Here is a 19,808-nt window from a genome sequence, read left to right as displayed (position 1 = left end):
TCTGAGGCGGGATTTTTAAATTAGATAAAATTTAATTGAACGAGATAGGTTTATTTAATTTTTAAATTTAATAATAAAATAAAATACATTTATTATCAATAAAGAGCGTAATATATACTATGGCGTATAATATAATTTTAGGCAACGTAAGTATATAGGGCTGGATTTGTAGTGTCTCTTCTGATATATTCCCGTTCGATTAGTAATTCAATCCGTCTTTTCAAGTGTTGTAACTCGATAGGAACGTTAATAACACTCAAAATTTCTGCTAATAATTCGTTATGACTAAGTACTCTTCGTCGCTTCAAAATGCGAACTATTGCAGCATCTATTTGGAACTGTCTGTCCAGAAGTACGTTTTTCTCGATGGTCTTCTGCTCCTCAACGCTTCCTCTCATCTGTATTTGATTCATCCTGATTCTAAATAATTTATCATCAAATTTGTGGTTCAATCGGAATGTATCGCTCATTTTTACATCATGTTCTTTCGAGTCACTTTCTAGAATATTCACTTTTTTTGATATCAACGATTGTAAAGTGGTTTTGAGATCTGTGGAGCTTAATTTTGTCCATTCCTGAATTTCTGCAGCACTAAGATATTCATTATCGTTAAATAATAGTAGTATAATGGCTTGGAATAAAGATACTTGAAGTTCTTTGACAATATCACCGAAATACGCTCTTATAATACAGTGACTAAGATTGGTTTGCCAATCAAGTTTTCTGCCACTATAATTAAAGGAATAAAATTTTCTAAATTTCTCTTGATAAGCTAGTAAATCGGAAGGGAAAATCACTGGGTAATTTTGTACAGAACCCGACCAAAAACTACTCGTTAGTACCATGACAGAAATGTCAGAAAAACATCCTAAATCTGGATGAACGTTCGCCAAGTACTGCTTAAAATTGCTGTTAATATCTTGGCTAACGTTAATATCACGAAACATGCCTTCTAACTTTGCTGTAAAACATTCTCCACATTCTTCCTTCAGTTTTGAAATAACGTTTCGTTCTTCATCTTGATTAGTGGATTTTCCGAAAATCAACCTCCTTGCTAAATCTTTTCGATAGAATGCTTCAAAGACGTCTTTTCCTTGAACATATCTGAATATCACCATTACCTTTGCAACAAGGTTTACCAAATGTTCTTCGCTCAAGTTTTTAGATCTCAATTTGCTATCCAGGTACTTCGCTAAACTTTGTGCAGGATCTGAACCTTTAGCATTAATAATTTCAGTGAAAACGTTTTTTGTTATCTCCCCAAACGCTGGATTTTTTTCGAAACATTTTTCGATAACTATATCTAGTTTATCTTTGATCTCGATTAGTTTTTGGATCATTGTTTTGTCAGTAAAATTTTCGACGATATTTGTACAATAAAAACTGGTATATTTCTCAAAAGATTCCTTAAGAAATTTTAAGTCTTTGTCTGTGTTTAGACACAAACTATATAATAGAGTTAAATATTCAACAGACATTTCGTTCATTAGATAATAGAAGCTCTGTTCTAAAATCTGTTCCAGATGCACCTTAACCATTTCTTCATAAAGTATTTTCAATACTCTATCAACCGTTTCCTTAGGTATATAACTTCTTGAAGTTTCCTTTATTATAGAGTCCTTTACATGCTGCAAATACTTCTTAATATCAGGTTCTTCGTGTATTTTTAAACCTTCTTCGGAAAAATGTGTTTTGGATTGTTCCAAAAACTCATTTTCGAAAACTATCGGATACATTGTAAGCAGACTCAAGATATTTATTACAGACTTAGTTTCTTCTCTGTTTATTTGAGAACCTTTTCTATCTTCATCAACTATGTTTTGTAGTTTAGTAGAAAGCTTATTTTTTAATGTAGCATTTAGGAGGAATATGCTTCTAAACAGTTCGATGCATGTGGATTGAACAGCATTGAACTTCTGTCCATTCAGTGATGATCTATCGTATTTTAAATATATGTTTTTGATTGTGACGATTTTCTTCGAATAATCATACCACTCTTTGATGAAATTTTCTAGTAAATTTTCCGTAGTGGATCCTACCAAGAGTTTATCAAGCTTGTCGTATAAATACACTTCGATAATCACGTTGAGTACCTTGAAAACTTCGACTCTATGTTCGGCTTCTTGGAGGCTTTCTACAATTTGATATAAACGTTCTAATGGAACGTTTGATTTGTCTTGGTACAGAAATGAGGAGAGTCCATCGCTTAATTCTTTCAGCGATTTGTCCACGAAATGTTCATCTATAGTAGGACATCCGCGGAAATTGTTTATTGAGAGTGGTTTCTTTTTGATTCTAGGCGAGCTATTCGATTTTTTAGGAGATAGACGAGGGGAAGACACGGTGAAACAAGAAATCATCGATCCGTTCCGGAAATAGTGTTATCAAAATGTTTTGACAGGAAAAAATGTCATTTTGATATATTTTCAAATCATCAAAATATGAATAAAATGTAGTTCATTTTTTACATTTCAAAATTTTGGTTTGGTTTTTCTAAATTTCCAGTGTATTTCAACATGTAAAAATAGTTAATATCCTCAATGCACGAAGTAGAACTCATAGAATAAAGGTAAATATGCATATTATAGGAAATTAGAAACATATATTTCAGTTAAAAAAAATCGTGTATAGAAAGATACCTTATATTGCCTTATTGTATTTTATTTTAACTATGAATACAGCAGAGATGCAAGCGTTTCTTGAAAAAGCTATACGCATGTAGTAAGTAGGAACATTATTTGTTAACGATATAAAATACTAAAAATATATTATGATAAACGGAAAACGACTGTCGATATAAATGAGGTGGATGATGTGATGTTTCTTCCGCAAAAGAGATGATGAACAAGATGACTGAAGAAGATATACCACTACAGGGTGTTTCAAAAAACATGTACCATCTCTCGTTGGGATATTCCTCTCGTAAAAATAAGATTTATTCCTCATGTTAACATAGGTCCGATTCTGCTTTGTTTCGTAGTTACAGGGTGTTAAAGTCTTAATAATCTTTCGATTTGTTATAATTTTCTTCCAAGTACTTTTCGCGATTCGAATGACATTTTGAGGGAAAAGTTACTATAAGTGCGACATATTTTAATGCTAAAAAAGCGTCGACATATTCACCAGGGATGTGCATATGGGTTATCACTGGAAATTTTTTTTGAAAAAAAAATATATGCGCCACTGTTTTTTTTTCTTTTGTTAGCAAAAATATTAGACCGTTAAATGCTTAGTAAAAGTTGTATCTTGATATTTTGTCGATTTCGGTTTCCTTGATGAGATAAACGCTATTTAATTAATTTGCCATAATCCAATTCATAATCCAAAAACAGCAACCAATAAAAATTTTTAATATCATTAACTTGTTATTTCTAGTTAAGAAAATGTTTCTCAGTGGCGGACCAAGGGGGGGGGGGCGGAAGAGGCGGTCCGCCCCGGTCCCCGTCTTTTAGGGGGCCTCCGAATCTTAATAAGTAGGTACCTATTTTTTTATTCAACTGGCAAACAAGGCCAATATGTGTTCAGTAGTTATAAAGCAGTTTGTAGGTGGAGTATGCAAACCATACGTATACGCCAACTATAAACAGTATCAATGGAAGCAGATATTTACTTAATTATCAATTATCAGGCCCCAGTAATTGTCAATGGCATTTTCTATTTAGGAAATTAAATCAAGGGGTAATTTTCTTTGTTTAAAATATCGAATAATTATTATTTTTTATATATTTTGAAACTGAATTTAGTTATTTTAGCTTTTAAGTTATTTTTCAATGGTTTCATTATTTATTTTCACTGAATAAACATTTTAAATTACAACCAATGCACAACATAACTTGTATTCTAGCTTCATTACTGATAATGAGCAGTGAAGTCTTTAGTAGGTATAATTGGGGCCACGGGCCACGGGCCTGATATTTTGTCGCGGTATTTCCCTGGAAGCATTTTTAAGGAAAAAATATTTAAAATTTTTGGACGAAAAAATCAAGAAAAATATACGTTTTCAAACTAAATCCTAAATAACTTAAAAACGATTTATTTTAGGTATAGGAATATGTCTAGTTAAAACGTAACGAATTGGAAAACCTTTTCACTAGTGAAATAAAAAAGTGGGTTTCCATTTGAAAAAAAAATTATTTATGATAATTTTTTAATCGCTCAATTCCATGACAGCTACCGCCATTATTATATGACATTCGGACAATTTAATTTTTGACATAGATAGCCACATGTATTCTCTTTATGGTACAGTGGCTGTTGCAATCACTAAATTTGACGTTTAGGCTATATACATAATTTTGACAGGCAGTTTTTTTCCTCCAAAAATTATAAATATTTTTTTTCTCAAAAACGGTTAACGTTGGGTATAGAGTGTTTAATATCAATATTCATAAAATTTTACAGAGGATTTAAATATGTAATAAAAAATAGGGTTACCCATTTAAAATAAGAAAGTTACTGTCAACTTCCGGTACTTCCGAAAGTGCCGCCATATTGAAAATATTTTTAATCGATAGATCTCATTGTGAAACAATGATATGCACAAAATCTCATATCTAGATATTGTAGTTCTCTAGAAACTTCTAACGCAGGCTCAGCTTGGGACACCCTGTATAAATACTTGAATTTTGTCAACCATTATACATACGTCATTTAATTTTTACAAAATGTGCATTAGAAGTATATCATTATTTAAACAGACCGGGGGCCACATTTTGCTTCGCCGCCCCGGGCCCCCGACAGGCTTAGTCCGCCACTGATGTTTCTCATTAAGAAAATGCATTTTCTACGAAAACTTAAAGAGATAGGTAAAAAATGGTATAATACAATTTGATAGACAAGTAAATTATGCATCTGTTTGCCGTAAAATATACAGGGTGTTCCATTTAAATTAAATAAGTCATTGCCCTTTAAAGCTAGTAATTATTTAAAATAATTGTAACTCCGTGTAAGGTACTATAATTTTTATTGTTGCAACACAAAATTTAGTAAATAGATAAACTTCAGTACAATATTTCGTTTTAAAAACTTAAATATGCCTAGAGAAACAAAGCATTAAAATTGTTAACTGTATTTTGACAAAAACGTAAAAATATTTCAAAAACGGTAAGATTAAAGTGCGGTAAACCGTAATCAGATTTACATTAATCCAATCGTAAAAACTATAAAAACGTAATAATATACAGTGTCCCATTTAAAAAATACAACTTTGATATTTTTTATTTATTTGGGACACTCGTATCTTTTATCTATATATTATATCTTATATCTTTATTTGGGACACTCGCTAAATATTTTTAAATTGTAGCTCTAATAGTCCTTCAACGAACCCAAAACTTACAACTTGTAAAAATCTAATCGTTTAGCTATAATACTCCGTGTCGTATGTGGTGAATAACCCTGTATATTTATTTAGTACAATTAGTACTAACTTTTTTTTTAGTGTTAAGAGCCCCACAGACTGCGGTTTTGCTGGGCGGTTTTGTTGGATGATCTGTCGAACAATTTGAACGAACAAAATCGACAGGCACAATCCAGCTGAACTTGATTATTTTCATTATTTTTTTTTTCCTACAAGAACGACAGTTTTCGAAACTATACTTTTTTGTGTACGTTCGAACACACAGTTTTGGATCCTTTTTGTTAGAACAGTTTCGTCCGTCCAACAAAACCGCTTGACAAAAACGCAGTCTGCGGGACCCTTTAAAGTAAATACTGAGTACAAAAAATCTACATTATAAAAAGGCATGTAAATATTAAAATGGCGAATTAAATACATAAATTTCTTAAGATCTAGGTACATTGTCAACTACACGGTTTAATATTACAAATCTAAAAATATATTCTGGAACCGGTAGATTGCAACAGATTATCAACTTCAAAACATATTTATTTTCGTATAGTACCGGCATCAAACAACATCAGTTTAATTTACAATAAGTGCTAACGGATTTTTTACTTTTCTTACTCAGAATAATTACAAAAATGTCTGTTTCATACTGAAAGTGAGTCTGGATGAAAGGCAAAGCACTTTCCAAATTCTGGATCAATATCTTGTAGAGTCGACGTACATGCAACGTTGGTTGAACGTATAAAAGGTTATAATCTTTTAAAGATAAAAATTTCAGTAATTTGGAGAATTAAAAGTAGAAAATCATGTGGTCAAGATGTGCTAGAAGCACTACAATCACTAACAAGAAGAATCAAGGTACGTTTTTTTATGATTAAAAAGCGATAATAAAATATAATTGGTTTACTTCTAATTAATAGTTTTAATTATTCTCTAATTTTTAAGAGAAAAAAGTGAATTTTTCGTCCAGTGTTCCTTTTCCTGGAGAACCATCAGAACCATGTATGAAGACTCCGGTACCTGGTCCTAACACCAAAAAACTTTTAAGTGAATTAAGCAAATTACAGGTATAATAAAAAATATAATTATAAACCTACATTTTTTTATACTTTTATTAACTCTGGTTTAATTAAAAAATAATTTATACAGGGCGACCCAATTTTCTGAATTAAATTTTCTGTTTGAGACTTTTATTTCAATCTTTTCCGTATTAAGTATAAAACGGGCTCCCTACTATACAGGGTAAATCTTAAATAAGAGCAAATATTTTCAGGGCTGTTAGATCTCAATAAAAGAAACCTATTTTCTCTTTACCGTTTTTCAAATATGTCCAAAAAAACCGAGTTATTTTAGTTTAAATATTTTCAAAAAAATTATTTTTTACTTCAATTTTGAGAACCACTGAATCTTTTCTAGGTTTACTTTCTTGTAAATTTATTCTATTACCTATGTTACCATATTATCAAGAAATTATGTTTTTTAAGTAAAAACTAAAAAAAAAATCAAAATTTGTGTGTTACAGTTTTCAATTTTTTTTTTCAAAAAATGCCAGAGTTTAAAAAAAATTCGCGAAAAAAACCTCATAATCGTGTTTCTGGGGTCAAAATATACTACAGCTAAAAATATTTGTACATATTTAAGACTCACCCTGTATAGATTAATTCAAGTATATTTCTACAAAGAACAATTAATCGGCTTTTTTTTCTAAATAAAGATATAATGGTAGTGGTAGTGGATTCATAAATTTTGATTCCAAAAAATCATGTCATATCTAATCTTTGCCAAATAGTTAAAAAAATATGGTTTGGTCGTCTCAAATAGAATGACAAATTATTTTAATAGATTATAATAATATTTTTGATCACACAATATAAATAATAGTTGAATGCTAAAATTAAATTATTATTACTAAAATTTAATTAATTTAACGCTTATTAAATATTTAAACCATATCTCATAAAATAAATTTTCTTTTACAAATTTGTCAAAGACATTACTTACTGTAAAAAAGTACATCATAATAACTTTGATAATAGCCTTGTTTATATATTCTTAAAGTTACCCAACCGACTAGACAAAATGTGCTGCCAACTGGAGGACAAATCGTGAACCTTTCGGGGCGGAGTCAAAAATATCGATTATTTTCGTTATTTTCCTCAGAGTAATGTAATAATATAGCCAGGGTTTCTGCGAACTTTAATAGTGATCAGCTGATTAAGAAATTTAAACGAAACTTTTATTTTATTGTAAATTGTGGATTATTTTTGCCTGTTATTTTAAGAATTCTAAACCGTATTAACAAAGAAATTATTATTTCGATATGTTGGTACATTATTTATAATTTATGATAATGCTAATTGCTGTTAATTAATATTTAAAAAAAAGTTACATACCTATTTTAATTTGATTTAATGCAGGTTTATAAAAGAATCGTTTCATTCTTAGATTATTTTATTCTAAATTGAGTGCTTTACGAATTTTATGATATTTTTTTTTGAAAACATGAAACTTTTTACATTTTTGATGCCAACTAATTGGCATGGTATTATTGGTATGGAAATTAGCCAAGAAAGAAAAGAATTGGCTATAACTTGTAATTTTTCGAAAAAACATATTATACCTATATCGCTGAAAAGCTTAAAATGGCGCTTTTATGAAGTCATGGCCAACTATGGTTTCCATTTAAAAAAAATGTTTGTGCCATATGTCAAAAATGACAGGCTTTAGAAAAAAAAACAGAAAACACAAACTCATTAGGTATGTGATTATCTACAACTTTTATCTGAAAACTTTTTGTCTAAAATATCGTATGATCGAATAAAAACGGCTTCAGCGATGGCTATGAAATGACGATCGATGATATTTCCCATATAATTTTACATAGGTATAAAATGACAGCGATCTTCATTTCATAGCCATCGTTGACGCCGTTTTTATTCGATCATACGGTAGATTATAATGGAATTAGAGACAAAGTTTTAAAATAGCCAAAATTTGTTTTTTTCCAAATATCTAGTAAGCCTTGAATTTCTCCGAAAAATCCGAAAGGCGCATATTTATGAACCCACAAAACTGCAATTTTTTCCCCATTTAACCGACTCTCTATCTCCAGTAGTTTCCGAGATACCCATAGAGAACATCGTAGGAAACTCACCCTGTATAGTATTTAGAAACTAACTATTATTATTATTTGACTAGATTAATTTGATTAATAAAACTCGATTAATTTAATTTAAAATAAATTTGATCAGATTTTTTTTTTCGTATATTCTACTCCCAGAAAACCAAAATTATATGATAACGCACTTTTCAACCAAGTTGAAGGAAGAGATATAGTGTATCTATCACAATACTTAATAGAATTACTACAATTAGAAGAAAAACAAAAAGAAAAAATACCCAAATACCTTCACCCACTACTCATCTACAAAATAAACTAATATAATCTCCTATAAAAACACTACACAACTACTTCTTCACTACTTCAACCACTTCTACACTGAAAAAATTATCAAACTTACGAATTAATCAAACAAAAAGAAAAAATAACCAAATTATCCTTTCACCTACTACTTAACTGCGAAATAATAAACTATAAAAACACTACTAAACTATTTCTGGTATTCTACACTAAACATTATAATTAAACTTAACATTAATCTAACTTTACACTACAACCACTACAACCACAGAACAGATACATACTGTTCTGTGCTACAACTACAAAGAAATAAGAACATTTTTTAAAACTAGAAGAAACAGAACCTCGATACGTGCAACCAGTATAATAGATCAAGCGGACAAAGAATATAAAATACTTTAAAAATGTGCATTCAGAAAGAAAAAATATCTCGAAAATTATCTAAACAAACATTTTTTTTTCTTATAAAGCATCGGCCTCGTCGGCCTTGCGAAATTTGTCGGGTATTTACAATGGTCGAATTGTATAATTACCAGCTTTTATAGTATATCTAATAGATAAAAAGTATCTGATCGATTAGTAACCAATTGGCACAGTCCGAAAATTATCGATTTTTATTTTCTCTGTTTTTATTGGGCGCTTCAAAATTCAGAGTAACAAAAAATATTTTTCTGTAGTAAAAGACTGTGAAATACGCCCCGCCATCTGGTGCTTTACATCCATAAACGTCTTAGGTTGAGCTACGTAGGACCACATATACAAGATAGGTAATAGCTGTGAAAGATAAAATGAGGTAGAAAAAAAATTGTCATAAAAGAAATTATTAATACCAATCAAAATAGAAAATCCTGACCAATCCAAGTTTATTTTTTTCCAGAGTTAAAATACAGTATGATCGAAAAAACGGCGTCGGCGATGGCTATGAAATGATTCATTCAGGCCAACTGGACGCCGTTTTTTTTCGATCATTAGCTACTTTTCAGCCTAAATTTAATTTAAATCAAGTGCTTTACTTAAATATTGCCACTACCCCTCCCAAACTCAATCTCTAGATTTATTACTCAAATTTTATATTGTTATTTTTTAGCAAGCTGGATCGACTCAGATATTCGTAAATTACGATAAATCAATTGGAAATTATATTGTGGATGCAGATGATAACGTTTACCTAGATGCATTTACTCAAATATCGTCCATACCTCTAGGATATAACCATCCAGATCTCTTAAAACTATTTGAAGATGAACATAACTTGGTAATATTTTATTGAATATTTTTATTATTAAAGACATTTTCCGTTAGAGTGTATCATAATTATTATATTATTATAAGTGTAATGTCAAAATGTTTACGCTTTAAACAATGTTTTTGGTTTTAGAAAAGTTTAATCAATCGTCCAGCTCTAGGCGTATTTCCAGGTGATGACTGGCCCTCAAAACTATGTAATATTGTATCCTTAGTAAGTATTTCCTACAACATTATTTTTTAGAATTCTATCATAATTATACTTTTAGGTAGCTCCAAAAGGCCTAGACCATATCAACACGATGATGTGTGGAGCATGTGCTAACGAAAATGCTTATAAACATGCATTTATGGCTTACAGAAGGAAAATGAGAGGAAATGATAACTTTAGTGTCGAAGAACAAACTTCTTGTGGTCTCAATAGTCCACCAGGTAAAACACTTATAAACTAAATTTGCGAATTTACCATTTATAGATTGTATGGGAGGGGGGAAGTTAATCACCACGATCTTATAAATCTATTGAGTCCCCCTTTCTTGAGTTATAACCAGTGGCGGCTTAACCATGAGGCCAAGTGGTCAATGCCCCCAAAAAAATCAGGGGGAAATTAGAAAAACTTATTTAAATTATACTTTTTGTAAATCGCTTTTATTTTCACCATCCTAAAATATTCTAAACTATTCCCAATTTGTCCAATTTTCGCTTGAAAACATGTTATTTTACCCATGTTCTCTACTGCTGATCAAAATTTCATTTTGCCCTTCGTTCCCGCTATGTTTTACACGTATTAAACTCCAAGTGCCGCGGCTAATGACGCCAACAAGACAGAACGACCCGTCGACTTAATTAAACTTCTCCCGTACCGCCTCTTGTTAAAACCTCGTGTAAACCTTGTTGATAACCATACCGCATAAAAAAAACATTATAATGGATAGGTCAGGTGATCGAGGAGGCCCATGCAATTGGTCCACCTCTTCCTATCCTTGAGTTTGCATAATTATGATATAAATCATTTTTAACATTTTTTTTTATTATGGAAGGAGGGGGTCATAATGAAAGTCATGTTGGAACCACTCCAATAACCACTATTGATTCGCGAGTATCTAAATTTAAAAACTTTTCTAACATGTTTTAAAACCGTTCTCTAAAAAACGTAAGTAATGTTCACCAGTCAACGTATTCTCGAAAATGTATGGCCAAGAAAAGTTGAACCAATAATCCCCTATCCAGTTTTTTCTTCTTTTGAAAAATTGATATTTACAGTTTGTATTTATTTTAATTTACAAAGTTTGGAAGTGACAGTTTCATATTTCACAACGATTGATCTTGTTTCTTGTTTCCATGGCTAAGTGAAATTCTTTTAAAATGATAAGAATCGTCTCGGAGGACACAGTGATTGTTCTTGTGCCTCCCCATTTTCCCCACAGATTCTGCTTTCGCCGTTTTTTCTTAGGTTCAATCTACTGAGGTTTTCATTGAGGACACAACGTCATGTTAAAATCCGAAGATTGTTCTTACTTAAATCATGGAAAATCTTCGATTTTTCTCGATCGTAAGTTCTTCGAGTGGAGTCTCTGAGTGGAGTGAAGTTTTTCTTAAACCGTTGGAGGAATTCCATTCCAGATTACAGGAGGAATCTTCCAGGTTCTTGAGTTCTGCTTTAAGTTGATTTCCACTTGGGAAGCAGAACCTACAATCTACAATCTCTAAATTACGTTTTACTTCTTGTAACGTCTTAAACATTGCAGGTTCACCACGATTAGCAATAATGTCCTTCCTGCACGCATTTCACGGCAGGACAATGGGAACGCTATCCACAACCAGGTCAAAATACATCCAGAAAATCGACATTCCAGCGTTCGATTGGCCAGCAGCTCCATTTCCAGCATATAAGTATCCATTGGAAGAGAACGAAGCTTGCAACAAAGAGGAAGATTCGAAATGTTTGGCAGTAGTCGAGGATCTTATGGAAAAATGGACTAAGAAAGATATTCCTGTAGCTGGGGTAGGTTTATACAGAGTATAATTCTACAGATAAAAAAAAAAAAAAAACAGCTTTAGTCGTGAGTGACTAAATTAAGAAAAAACTCAAAATTTAAGTTAAGATGCAGTCAATAATCACCACACAGGCTAACAAAACTACTTTTTTCAAATTTGTCAAGCTTTCGAGAATTTTATTCCCATCATCAGGGCAGTTTCTAAAATGTATAAATAAAAAAAGGCATTATAACATTTTATAATTGTATAACAGAAAAAACAACTTACGACTGAGTCGATTAGCAAAAACAACATCCTCTGCACAAAAAGGCCTTAAAACTAGCATCATATGACATTGGAATACAAGGAAATTTCCTTTATAAAATATTAAAATACATATTCACCGACATTACTTACATCACTATTAGTTTTAATAGTGGAGAATAAATTCAATAGATATATTTTGATAGTTCATGACCGTGGATGGTTGTCATTATATATAAAAAAAATCTTTTGATAAGGAGAGTTCTAGAATATCTAGTTCATTGTGGTACTTTATTAAACAGTCACTGTTTGATCGAGCTCGAAACAACAATGTAGAAATTAGTCTTAGTAAATTAAAAAAAAATTGTTTTAAAAAGTAATGTCGGTGGATATGTATTTTAATATTTTATAAAGGAAATTTCCTTGCATTCCAGATTCCAATGTCATATGATGCTAGTTTTAAGGCCTTTTTGTGCAGAGGATGTTGTTTTTACTAATTGACTCAGTTACAATTGTAAAATATTAATGTCTTTTTTATTTATACATTTTAGAAACTGTCCTGATGATAGGAATAAAATTCTCGAAAGCTTGACAAATTTGAAAAAAGTAGTTTTATTAGCCTATGTGGTGATTATTGACTGCATCCTAACTTAAATTTTTAGTTTTTTTGATAAAAATATAACAAAAAGTTCCTATGAACATATGCCCTAAAATGCTTCCCGAAGAAATTACAACCCTCGAAAAGTTAAATAAAAATAATATATTTTGTTTATTTTTAAGATCATTGGTAAACCGTTTTTCCTGAAATTTGCTACTCTTACACACATTTTAATGCCACGGCGAACGGCGATTGTGAAAAATTCCATAACAGCCCTGAAAGGGAACTTTCTATTAAGATAGAGAGTACTACTGGTGGTACTTCTTTTATCCTTATAGTATTTGTATTGTATTTGACTAAGAGTGGGTCCCAAGGGGGACCCTCCACTGAGGCCGCGAGGGCCTATCCTTATAGTACAGTAATTTCATCAAATGATATAAAAAGCTAGAACTTTTTTACGTAAAACAGGTGTTCTCAGTTTAGTTCGAAAAGGTGAACGGTTTTCAAGATATTTGCGTTTAAAAATTACGATGCTTCGATTTTAGTATTAGTGAAATGATAAAATGTAAAGACATTATTTTAAATAAATTAATCTCCTGATTTCGCTAATGCTAAAATCGATGCATCGGAATCTTTATACGTATACGCAAATATCTTGAAAAACGTTCACTGTTTCGTTCATCTATAATTTTCATTTATTGAAATTACTCTATCTAAAAGGATAAGAGAAGCACCAGCAGTAATACTCTCTATCATAATGGAAAGTACCCTTGTAAATTCTTGTTGTTCGCTGTAATTTTTTCGGAAATCAACATAGGAACTTTATTTAGAATACTTACTGTAGGAACTTAGTTAGATACACTATTGTATTCTCTATACACTATTATGTTCAGTGCTTAAGATATATTTTTGTTGAATAAAAATAGGTTATTGTGGAACCAGTCCAATCAGAAGGAGGTGACAACCATGCTTCAGCTGATTTCTTCAAACAACTTCAAAATATATGCAAGAAAAACAATGCTGCATTTATATTGGATGAAGTCCAAACAGGTGGTGGACCCACAGGGAAATTCTGGTGTCACGAGTATTTCGATTTGGAAACGCCCCCTGATATTGTAACTTTTAGTAAGAAATTGCAGTTAGGAGGATACTTTTTCACAGAAGATATGAAGTAAGCCGGAATCTATACTTCTACTAGAACAGTGATAAACAAATGCAAGACCAAGAGCAAAACTCTTTTGGTTTTGATCTTGGTCTTGCAAGCATTTTCAATAAGTATAGAATATTCAAGACATCTATAATCTTTACAGACCTCAACAGCCTTATAGAACGTTCAACACTTGGATGGGTGACCCCAGCAAAGTAATCATGCTCGAAAGCATCCTCAACATAATAAAAAGGGACGATCTATTGCAATTGGTTCGCGATACTGGGGATTACATGAAATGTCAGTTGGGCGAGTTGGAAAAGGAATTTTGTCCATTAGTTCATTCCACTAGGGGAAGAGGTACATTCTTGGCTATCACCGCTCAAACTCCGGAAATCAGGGATGATATTATTAACAGATTGAGAACAAAAGGTAATGAAATAATTTGCTCTGGTTAGATTCCTATCTAAGGTAAGTTGTACGCATCTTTCGATAGCGTAGGTTTCTGCCTGAAGGGTGCGTACCTTGCTCAGACATACATACTGCCATTACTCGCTGACGAGTATTTGACACGCATCAGAAGATGGTCACGCAAGGCGTTTTCTTTCATGAGCTTTTCTTGGACTGAAAAGCACGATACGTGATGTTTGTTATCTGTCTACCGCACTCCGTGCATTCAAATATCTCATTGCTTTGTTGCCTCTTTACTTTTTGGTTGTCGCTGTTAACTGAGTTTACAATTTTTCTCCATCCCGTTCTATTCTGAGCTGATTCTTCCCACTCATTCTGTTTGTTAATCCTCTTTAAGTTTTCGTGGAAAATATCCTTGTACCTTTTGAGTTGTCCACCCGGCTTCCTCTTACCGTCTACAAGCTCACCGTAAAACACCGTAAAGCAGAGATTTTGGGCTTGCTCAGAACATGTTTGATAAAGTTATAATATATAAGACTATCATAATAGATCCTTTTTGGGTGCTTTTTTGTATAGGTTGATCATATTTCAGTGGGCTATTTAATGTAAAGTATATGGAATGAAAAAAAAGAAAGGTTTTGGCAGACAACAAGGCATTGACAAAGTAGTATATATTGTTTTATTAGAGGTAAAAATGATACATTTTGTGGCGAGGCTGTACGTTTGACATACAGGCGAGGCACAAAAAGTCATTTTTACTCCGAATAAAACACGCTATTTTTTTTAAACGCTACAAATAATTTTTTAAACAATTTCAAATATTCCAAATAATATAAAAAAATTTAAAAGTAATAACTTTTATGTAATTATATATCGAGAAAATATGGTTACGCTCGTTGAATTTAACACTTTATGTCAGTTTTATAATATATATGGATAAAATTTTCTCACATTTATGTTAGCATGAGAAAAAACAATATGGCGATATTATTATATAACTTGGTAATATTTGAGGGGTAGTTTCATCTCGTTGGAATTTGACTTGCGAAAAATCCGTTTGCCAAAAATAAGCTTTTTACGTCAAGCAGTTTAAGCAGAATCGTGGTTAATCAATTACCCAACTTTTTGGAACACCCTGTATGATTTTTAAAAAATTTCAAAATATGTAAAAAAACATAATAAATTGTGCGTATCCAAGCGTTTTCCCGAAAGACTAACCTTCTTTAAATAACAAATATTGTAATATTTGAGTTGGCGTTTTCACCCTCTTGGAATTTGAGATTCGAGAAACCCCTCCTTATCGAACCTCTACACCCCACAGTCAATTCGTTTGCCAAAAATCAGCTTTAAACGTCAAGCAGTTTAAGCAGAATCGTGATTACTCAATGGTCATATTTTATCAAACACTCTGTATACATTTTTAAAAAATCTTAAAATATTTAAAACAACAAAATAAAATATACGTGTTTAAGAGTTTTTTTCCGAAAAACTCACCGGTTTTTAAATAAAAAATATTCTAATATTTGAGAGGTTGTTTCACCCCCTTAGAATTCGAGTTTCAAAAAATCCCTTCTTATCGAACCTCTACACCCTAAAGTCAATCCGTTTTCCAAAAATTAGCTTTTTTCGTCAAGCGCTTTAAGCAGGATCGTGATGTCCAGATTTTTCGAAACATCCTGTATGCATCTTTAAAAATCTTAAAATATGTAAAAATAGAAAATAAAATATACGTGTTTAAGCGTTTTTTCGGAAACTTAACCGTTTTTTAAATAAAAAATATTGTAATATTTGAGGGGTGGTTTCACCCCCTTGGAACTGGAATTTCGAAAAATCCCTTCTTATCGAACCTCTACACCCTAGAATCAACCTGTATGCCAAAATTTAGCTTCTTACGTTGAGTCGTTTGAGCAGGATCGTGATTAATTAGTATGTCAGTCATTTAAGGATTTTATATATCAGTATAGATTTTCGTACTTTTGTGCCTAGGCATTAAAATGACTTTTTTATACTATATATTTTGTGACGTTTGACAAAATTAAATTGTTTTTTTTGCCACTATTATAATTTTGTCACCTATTAATATTGACTAGTTCATGATTAGTTAGATTGACTAAAATTATTAACCTCAACACCATATGTTCAGAAACATCAGCTGTTTAAATATAATATAGAATTAGATATTAATGATATTATTTTTTTTATGTTTTTAGGTGTTATAAGTGGTGGGTCTCATCCTCAAACTCTCCGTCTACGAACTTCACTCACTTTTACTAAGAAACACGCCGATATATTTTTGGACAAGTTAAGAGAAGTACTCAAAGAAATAAAGAAGTAAATACGGTCTACTATTTGTATACCAAAGAAAAATCTATGTCTTCCATATATCACTCTTTGTGACTGTCCCCGTGATAACTGTTAATTTAAGTAACTTAAATATACTTATATGATCAATTTACAAAAATGTTTCAGAATAAAGTCAATTTTGTCTAACTGTATATTGTGTTTTTATAGTGTAAATTTCGTCCTGTATTTTACAGGACTGTCGTTTCTTTTGATCTGGTATCCTATATTGTGGGAATTCTGTAAGATATCCCTATATATGTATTTTGATGATAAAAATAATGATCTGAGTTATTTTATTCATCATGGAAAAGATAAAAAATCACCCAAGCAGCATTTGGACGTCGGGACAACGTTGTGTCACGCGACCAAACGTCGGGGCGCAACGTCGGCACAACCTCGTGCCAACCCTAGTCTGCACTAGTCTGGAGAATAATTTTTGGGTCGAAACGACGTTGGATACTAACGTTGGCTAGAAGCCTAATTTAGTACAAACTGCAACGTTGTTTAAAATACTAATTCACAGAAATACAAAACTAATATGGCGTCTAAGTCGCGTTTTATCCTAAATTGGGATAATTATAGTAAAAATATTATTTTTATGATTTAGTTAGAGACATATGTCAGATGGCAGTGAAGGAAAACAAAACAAAAGTATTTAAGTGTGGAGGATGTTTGAAGATCATAATTATTGAAACACTTTAACCGACTCTGTAACTCGTTACCCAAGGCAAAAAAGTTAAACTCAAACAACTTTATTGATAAATGTATTGTTTCTATTTTGAAAAATACTAATGGGCCTTAAAATTAAAGAAGTTTTAAAAATGTTCTTGATTTTTTTTTTTTTAGTAAAATGAGAATAATTTATTTGCAGTCGAAAAAATTGTTTCCGCGTGTTTTTTAGGATCAAATATTTCAAGTTAATGTATTCAAAAAGCAGGAATTGCTATTTTAGGAACCAAACATTTTCTTATTTAACAACATGGCGGCTTTCACTTTGTTGTTTTGGAGATTAAGATGGAGTAGTTCGAGTAGTCGCATACTGGACTAATAAAGTCGCAATTCGGCCTTAACAGGTAGTATACTAAATAGTCGCAAGATTGCCTAATTTAGTCATCCTAGAGTCTAGCTTGTGCCGCCCTCTATAATCTAAATAAACGAGGGAGTGGATAAACTATCGGTAATATATGTCGATGTATATTTAAATAGTTTTATATGTACCTTTCTTATGTCCCATTTTAATTAAGGTTTTTTTATAAAAACAAAAACAGCACTGAACTGTCTGACTGAACAGAACAATGAAGTAAAAATTTAAGATTTAAGGTTATGGTTCAATGCAGTTGCAAAAAGGTAGTGACTCGACGTCCTACCAACGTAAGAATAAGGAAATCGAAACAACGTTGGAATTAGTAAAACAGACGACGTTTGCATAACGTTGGAATAGGTCCTGAAACTGACGTCGGAAAACTCTATATTGTCCAACGTTGTAACTACGTTGTCCGAATCACCTAAAGATCACTTAAGCAAAAAAGGTTAGAAGACAACGTTTATTCGACGTCGCAGAAGCTTCTACTTTGCTGTAGTACTAGTCCAACATCGGCACAACGTTATAAAAACGTTTAAATTTATTTTAATACCCAAGGTACGGAGCTAACTATTTTTTGTAAATAATCCAACGTTGTGTTTAGTAAACATGTGGTCGCAAGTCGTGAAAATGCTACTTGGGCAGTAGCTTCTGCTATTTTTTTTTCTTCACCACTATCCATTTAGATCTAGATTTAACCTACCAGATGCAGAATAGAACACTTGACATACATCTGAACTGATTAAATGTCTCATGATCAAAAAAAAAAATTGGCGCCGGGAGGCACGTATAGCCGCCCATACTGAAATATGTTAATAAAAAGTTGGTAGGCAGTTCTTTTAGTTTCAATTATTTCAAAAACTGCGACTTTGACTGATTTTGATATTATTACATATTTTGTTGCAAATATTATTCCTAATTTTAAATTGAAAACCGCGTTTCGCTAGCTACTGTAATTTTGGAGTTACGATTTTTTAAAATTTTTAACCCTCTCCCATACCCCTTTACCAACCCCCCACCCCCACCAAAAACTAATGGCCAGATTCTCGGGTGCCACAGTATTTTTGTACCAAATTTGGTTAAAATCGGTTTAGCGGTTTTTGAGTTATCGTGTTACAGACAGACGGACAGACAGACAGACACCATGAAAATATTTTGTATTTAGGTCATTTATGACCCAAATAACTCATTTTGAGTGAAATTAAAAAACTTTTTTTTGCCGATTTTAATAGCCTACCATACCTGTTGGTATGGTCGGCTAAAAATAGTTTCAATCAAGGGCGTCAAGTTGACTTGGAAATGACGAATCATTTTCCTCGAAAATTTTACAAATATGAGAGCGATCTTCATTTTCCAGAGCCAACTCTGACGCCGTTTTTTTTTATTATATAATATAAATATAATAAATAAATAAAAATAAACATAAATTTTGAAAAATGCCCTCTGCACATATTGCTAATAAATAAATATATAAGCGATACAAATTAAACTTTTAGTTACGTAATCGAGGGCGCAAATTTTAAATTCATTGTTGCCAACCATAGATCTAGTACACCCTGTACAAACTTCAAAAATTTATTCGTTTTAAACTTATCAGAATAAAAATAAATATATACTAGTTTACTTCATTATCTAATTTTTAATTATATGAAAACCAGCAACTATTTTTAGCTTTAGAAGACTTGTTAACTAGTATTATCATTCCAAAAAAAGATAAATCCATGATAGTAGTGTGTACAGTGAATCAAATAAACAAAATATCATAATGTGCTTCATTCATACCAGCGTGCTGTTAAATAGAAAAACAGTTTTTCTTGTGCGTACATATGCTCAATAAACTTATTAAGCTTTCTATTGGATGTTATCAACTCAATTGTTGACAAAAAAATTAACTTTAATAAAAGTCTCTGATATGTTTTATTTATGTAAATAATCATTACTCTAAACAGTGGCGGGTAATAAAAAATCATATAA

At 31.6% G+C, this 19,808-nt stretch overlaps 1 protein-coding gene and 1 pseudogene across 4 annotated transcripts; one reads left to right on the top strand and one right to left on the bottom strand.

Moving 5' to 3' along the window:
• Positions 1–53: 53 nt before the first annotated feature.
• LOC115880230 lies at positions 54–2,390 on the bottom strand (annotated as a pseudogene).
• Positions 2,391–2,434: 44 nt separating this feature from the next.
• Positions 2,435–16,905, top strand: LOC115880231 (4-aminobutyrate aminotransferase, mitochondrial-like). 4 transcript variants are annotated; one of them, XM_030897385.1, is made up of 10 exons: positions 2,435–2,569; positions 5,970–6,205; positions 6,293–6,414; positions 9,856–10,023; positions 10,147–10,227; positions 10,283–10,445; positions 11,762–12,018; positions 13,779–14,023; positions 14,163–14,431; positions 16,621–16,905. In XM_030897385.1, the coding sequence occupies exons 2-10, from the start codon at positions 6,154–6,156 to the stop codon at positions 16,743–16,745; spliced, it is 1,482 nt and encodes a 493-aa protein (XP_030753245.1). In that variant the 5' UTR covers positions 2,435–2,569; positions 5,970–6,153; the 3' UTR covers positions 16,746–16,905. The 4 variants fall into 4 exon arrangements, with proteins under 4 accessions (XP_030753245.1, XP_030753246.1, XP_030753249.1 ...); XM_030897386.1 differs by having other exon boundaries at positions 2,437–2,569; positions 6,004–6,205; XM_030897389.1 differs by having other exon boundaries at positions 2,438–2,569; positions 6,126–6,205.
• The last annotated feature ends 2,903 nt before the right edge of the window (positions 16,906–19,808 follow it).

Source organism: Sitophilus oryzae, unplaced genomic scaffold, assembly GCF_002938485.1.
Source record: "Sitophilus oryzae breed Bouriz unplaced genomic scaffold, Soryzae_2.0 scaffold_1620_pilon_pilon, whole genome shotgun sequence".
In the NCBI taxonomy this organism is placed as follows: domain Eukaryota; kingdom Metazoa; phylum Arthropoda; class Insecta; order Coleoptera; family Curculionidae; genus Sitophilus; species Sitophilus oryzae.
This window is presented reverse-complemented; position numbering and strand designations above follow the sequence as displayed.

Excerpts from the sequence above, each read along its gene's own strand:
- LOC115880231 (XM_030897385.1), top strand. The coding sequence starts at position 6,154 with ATGTGGTCAAGATGTGCTAGAAGCACTACAATCACTAACAAGAAGAAT. Across the intron at positions 10,446-11,761 it reads TGGTCTCAATAGTCCACCAG|GTTCACCACGATTAGCAATA; the intron begins GTAAAACACTTA and ends TAAACATTGCAG. Across the intron at positions 12,019-13,778 it reads AAGATATTCCTGTAGCTGGG|GTTATTGTGGAACCAGTCCA; the intron begins GTAGGTTTATAC and ends GAATAAAAATAG.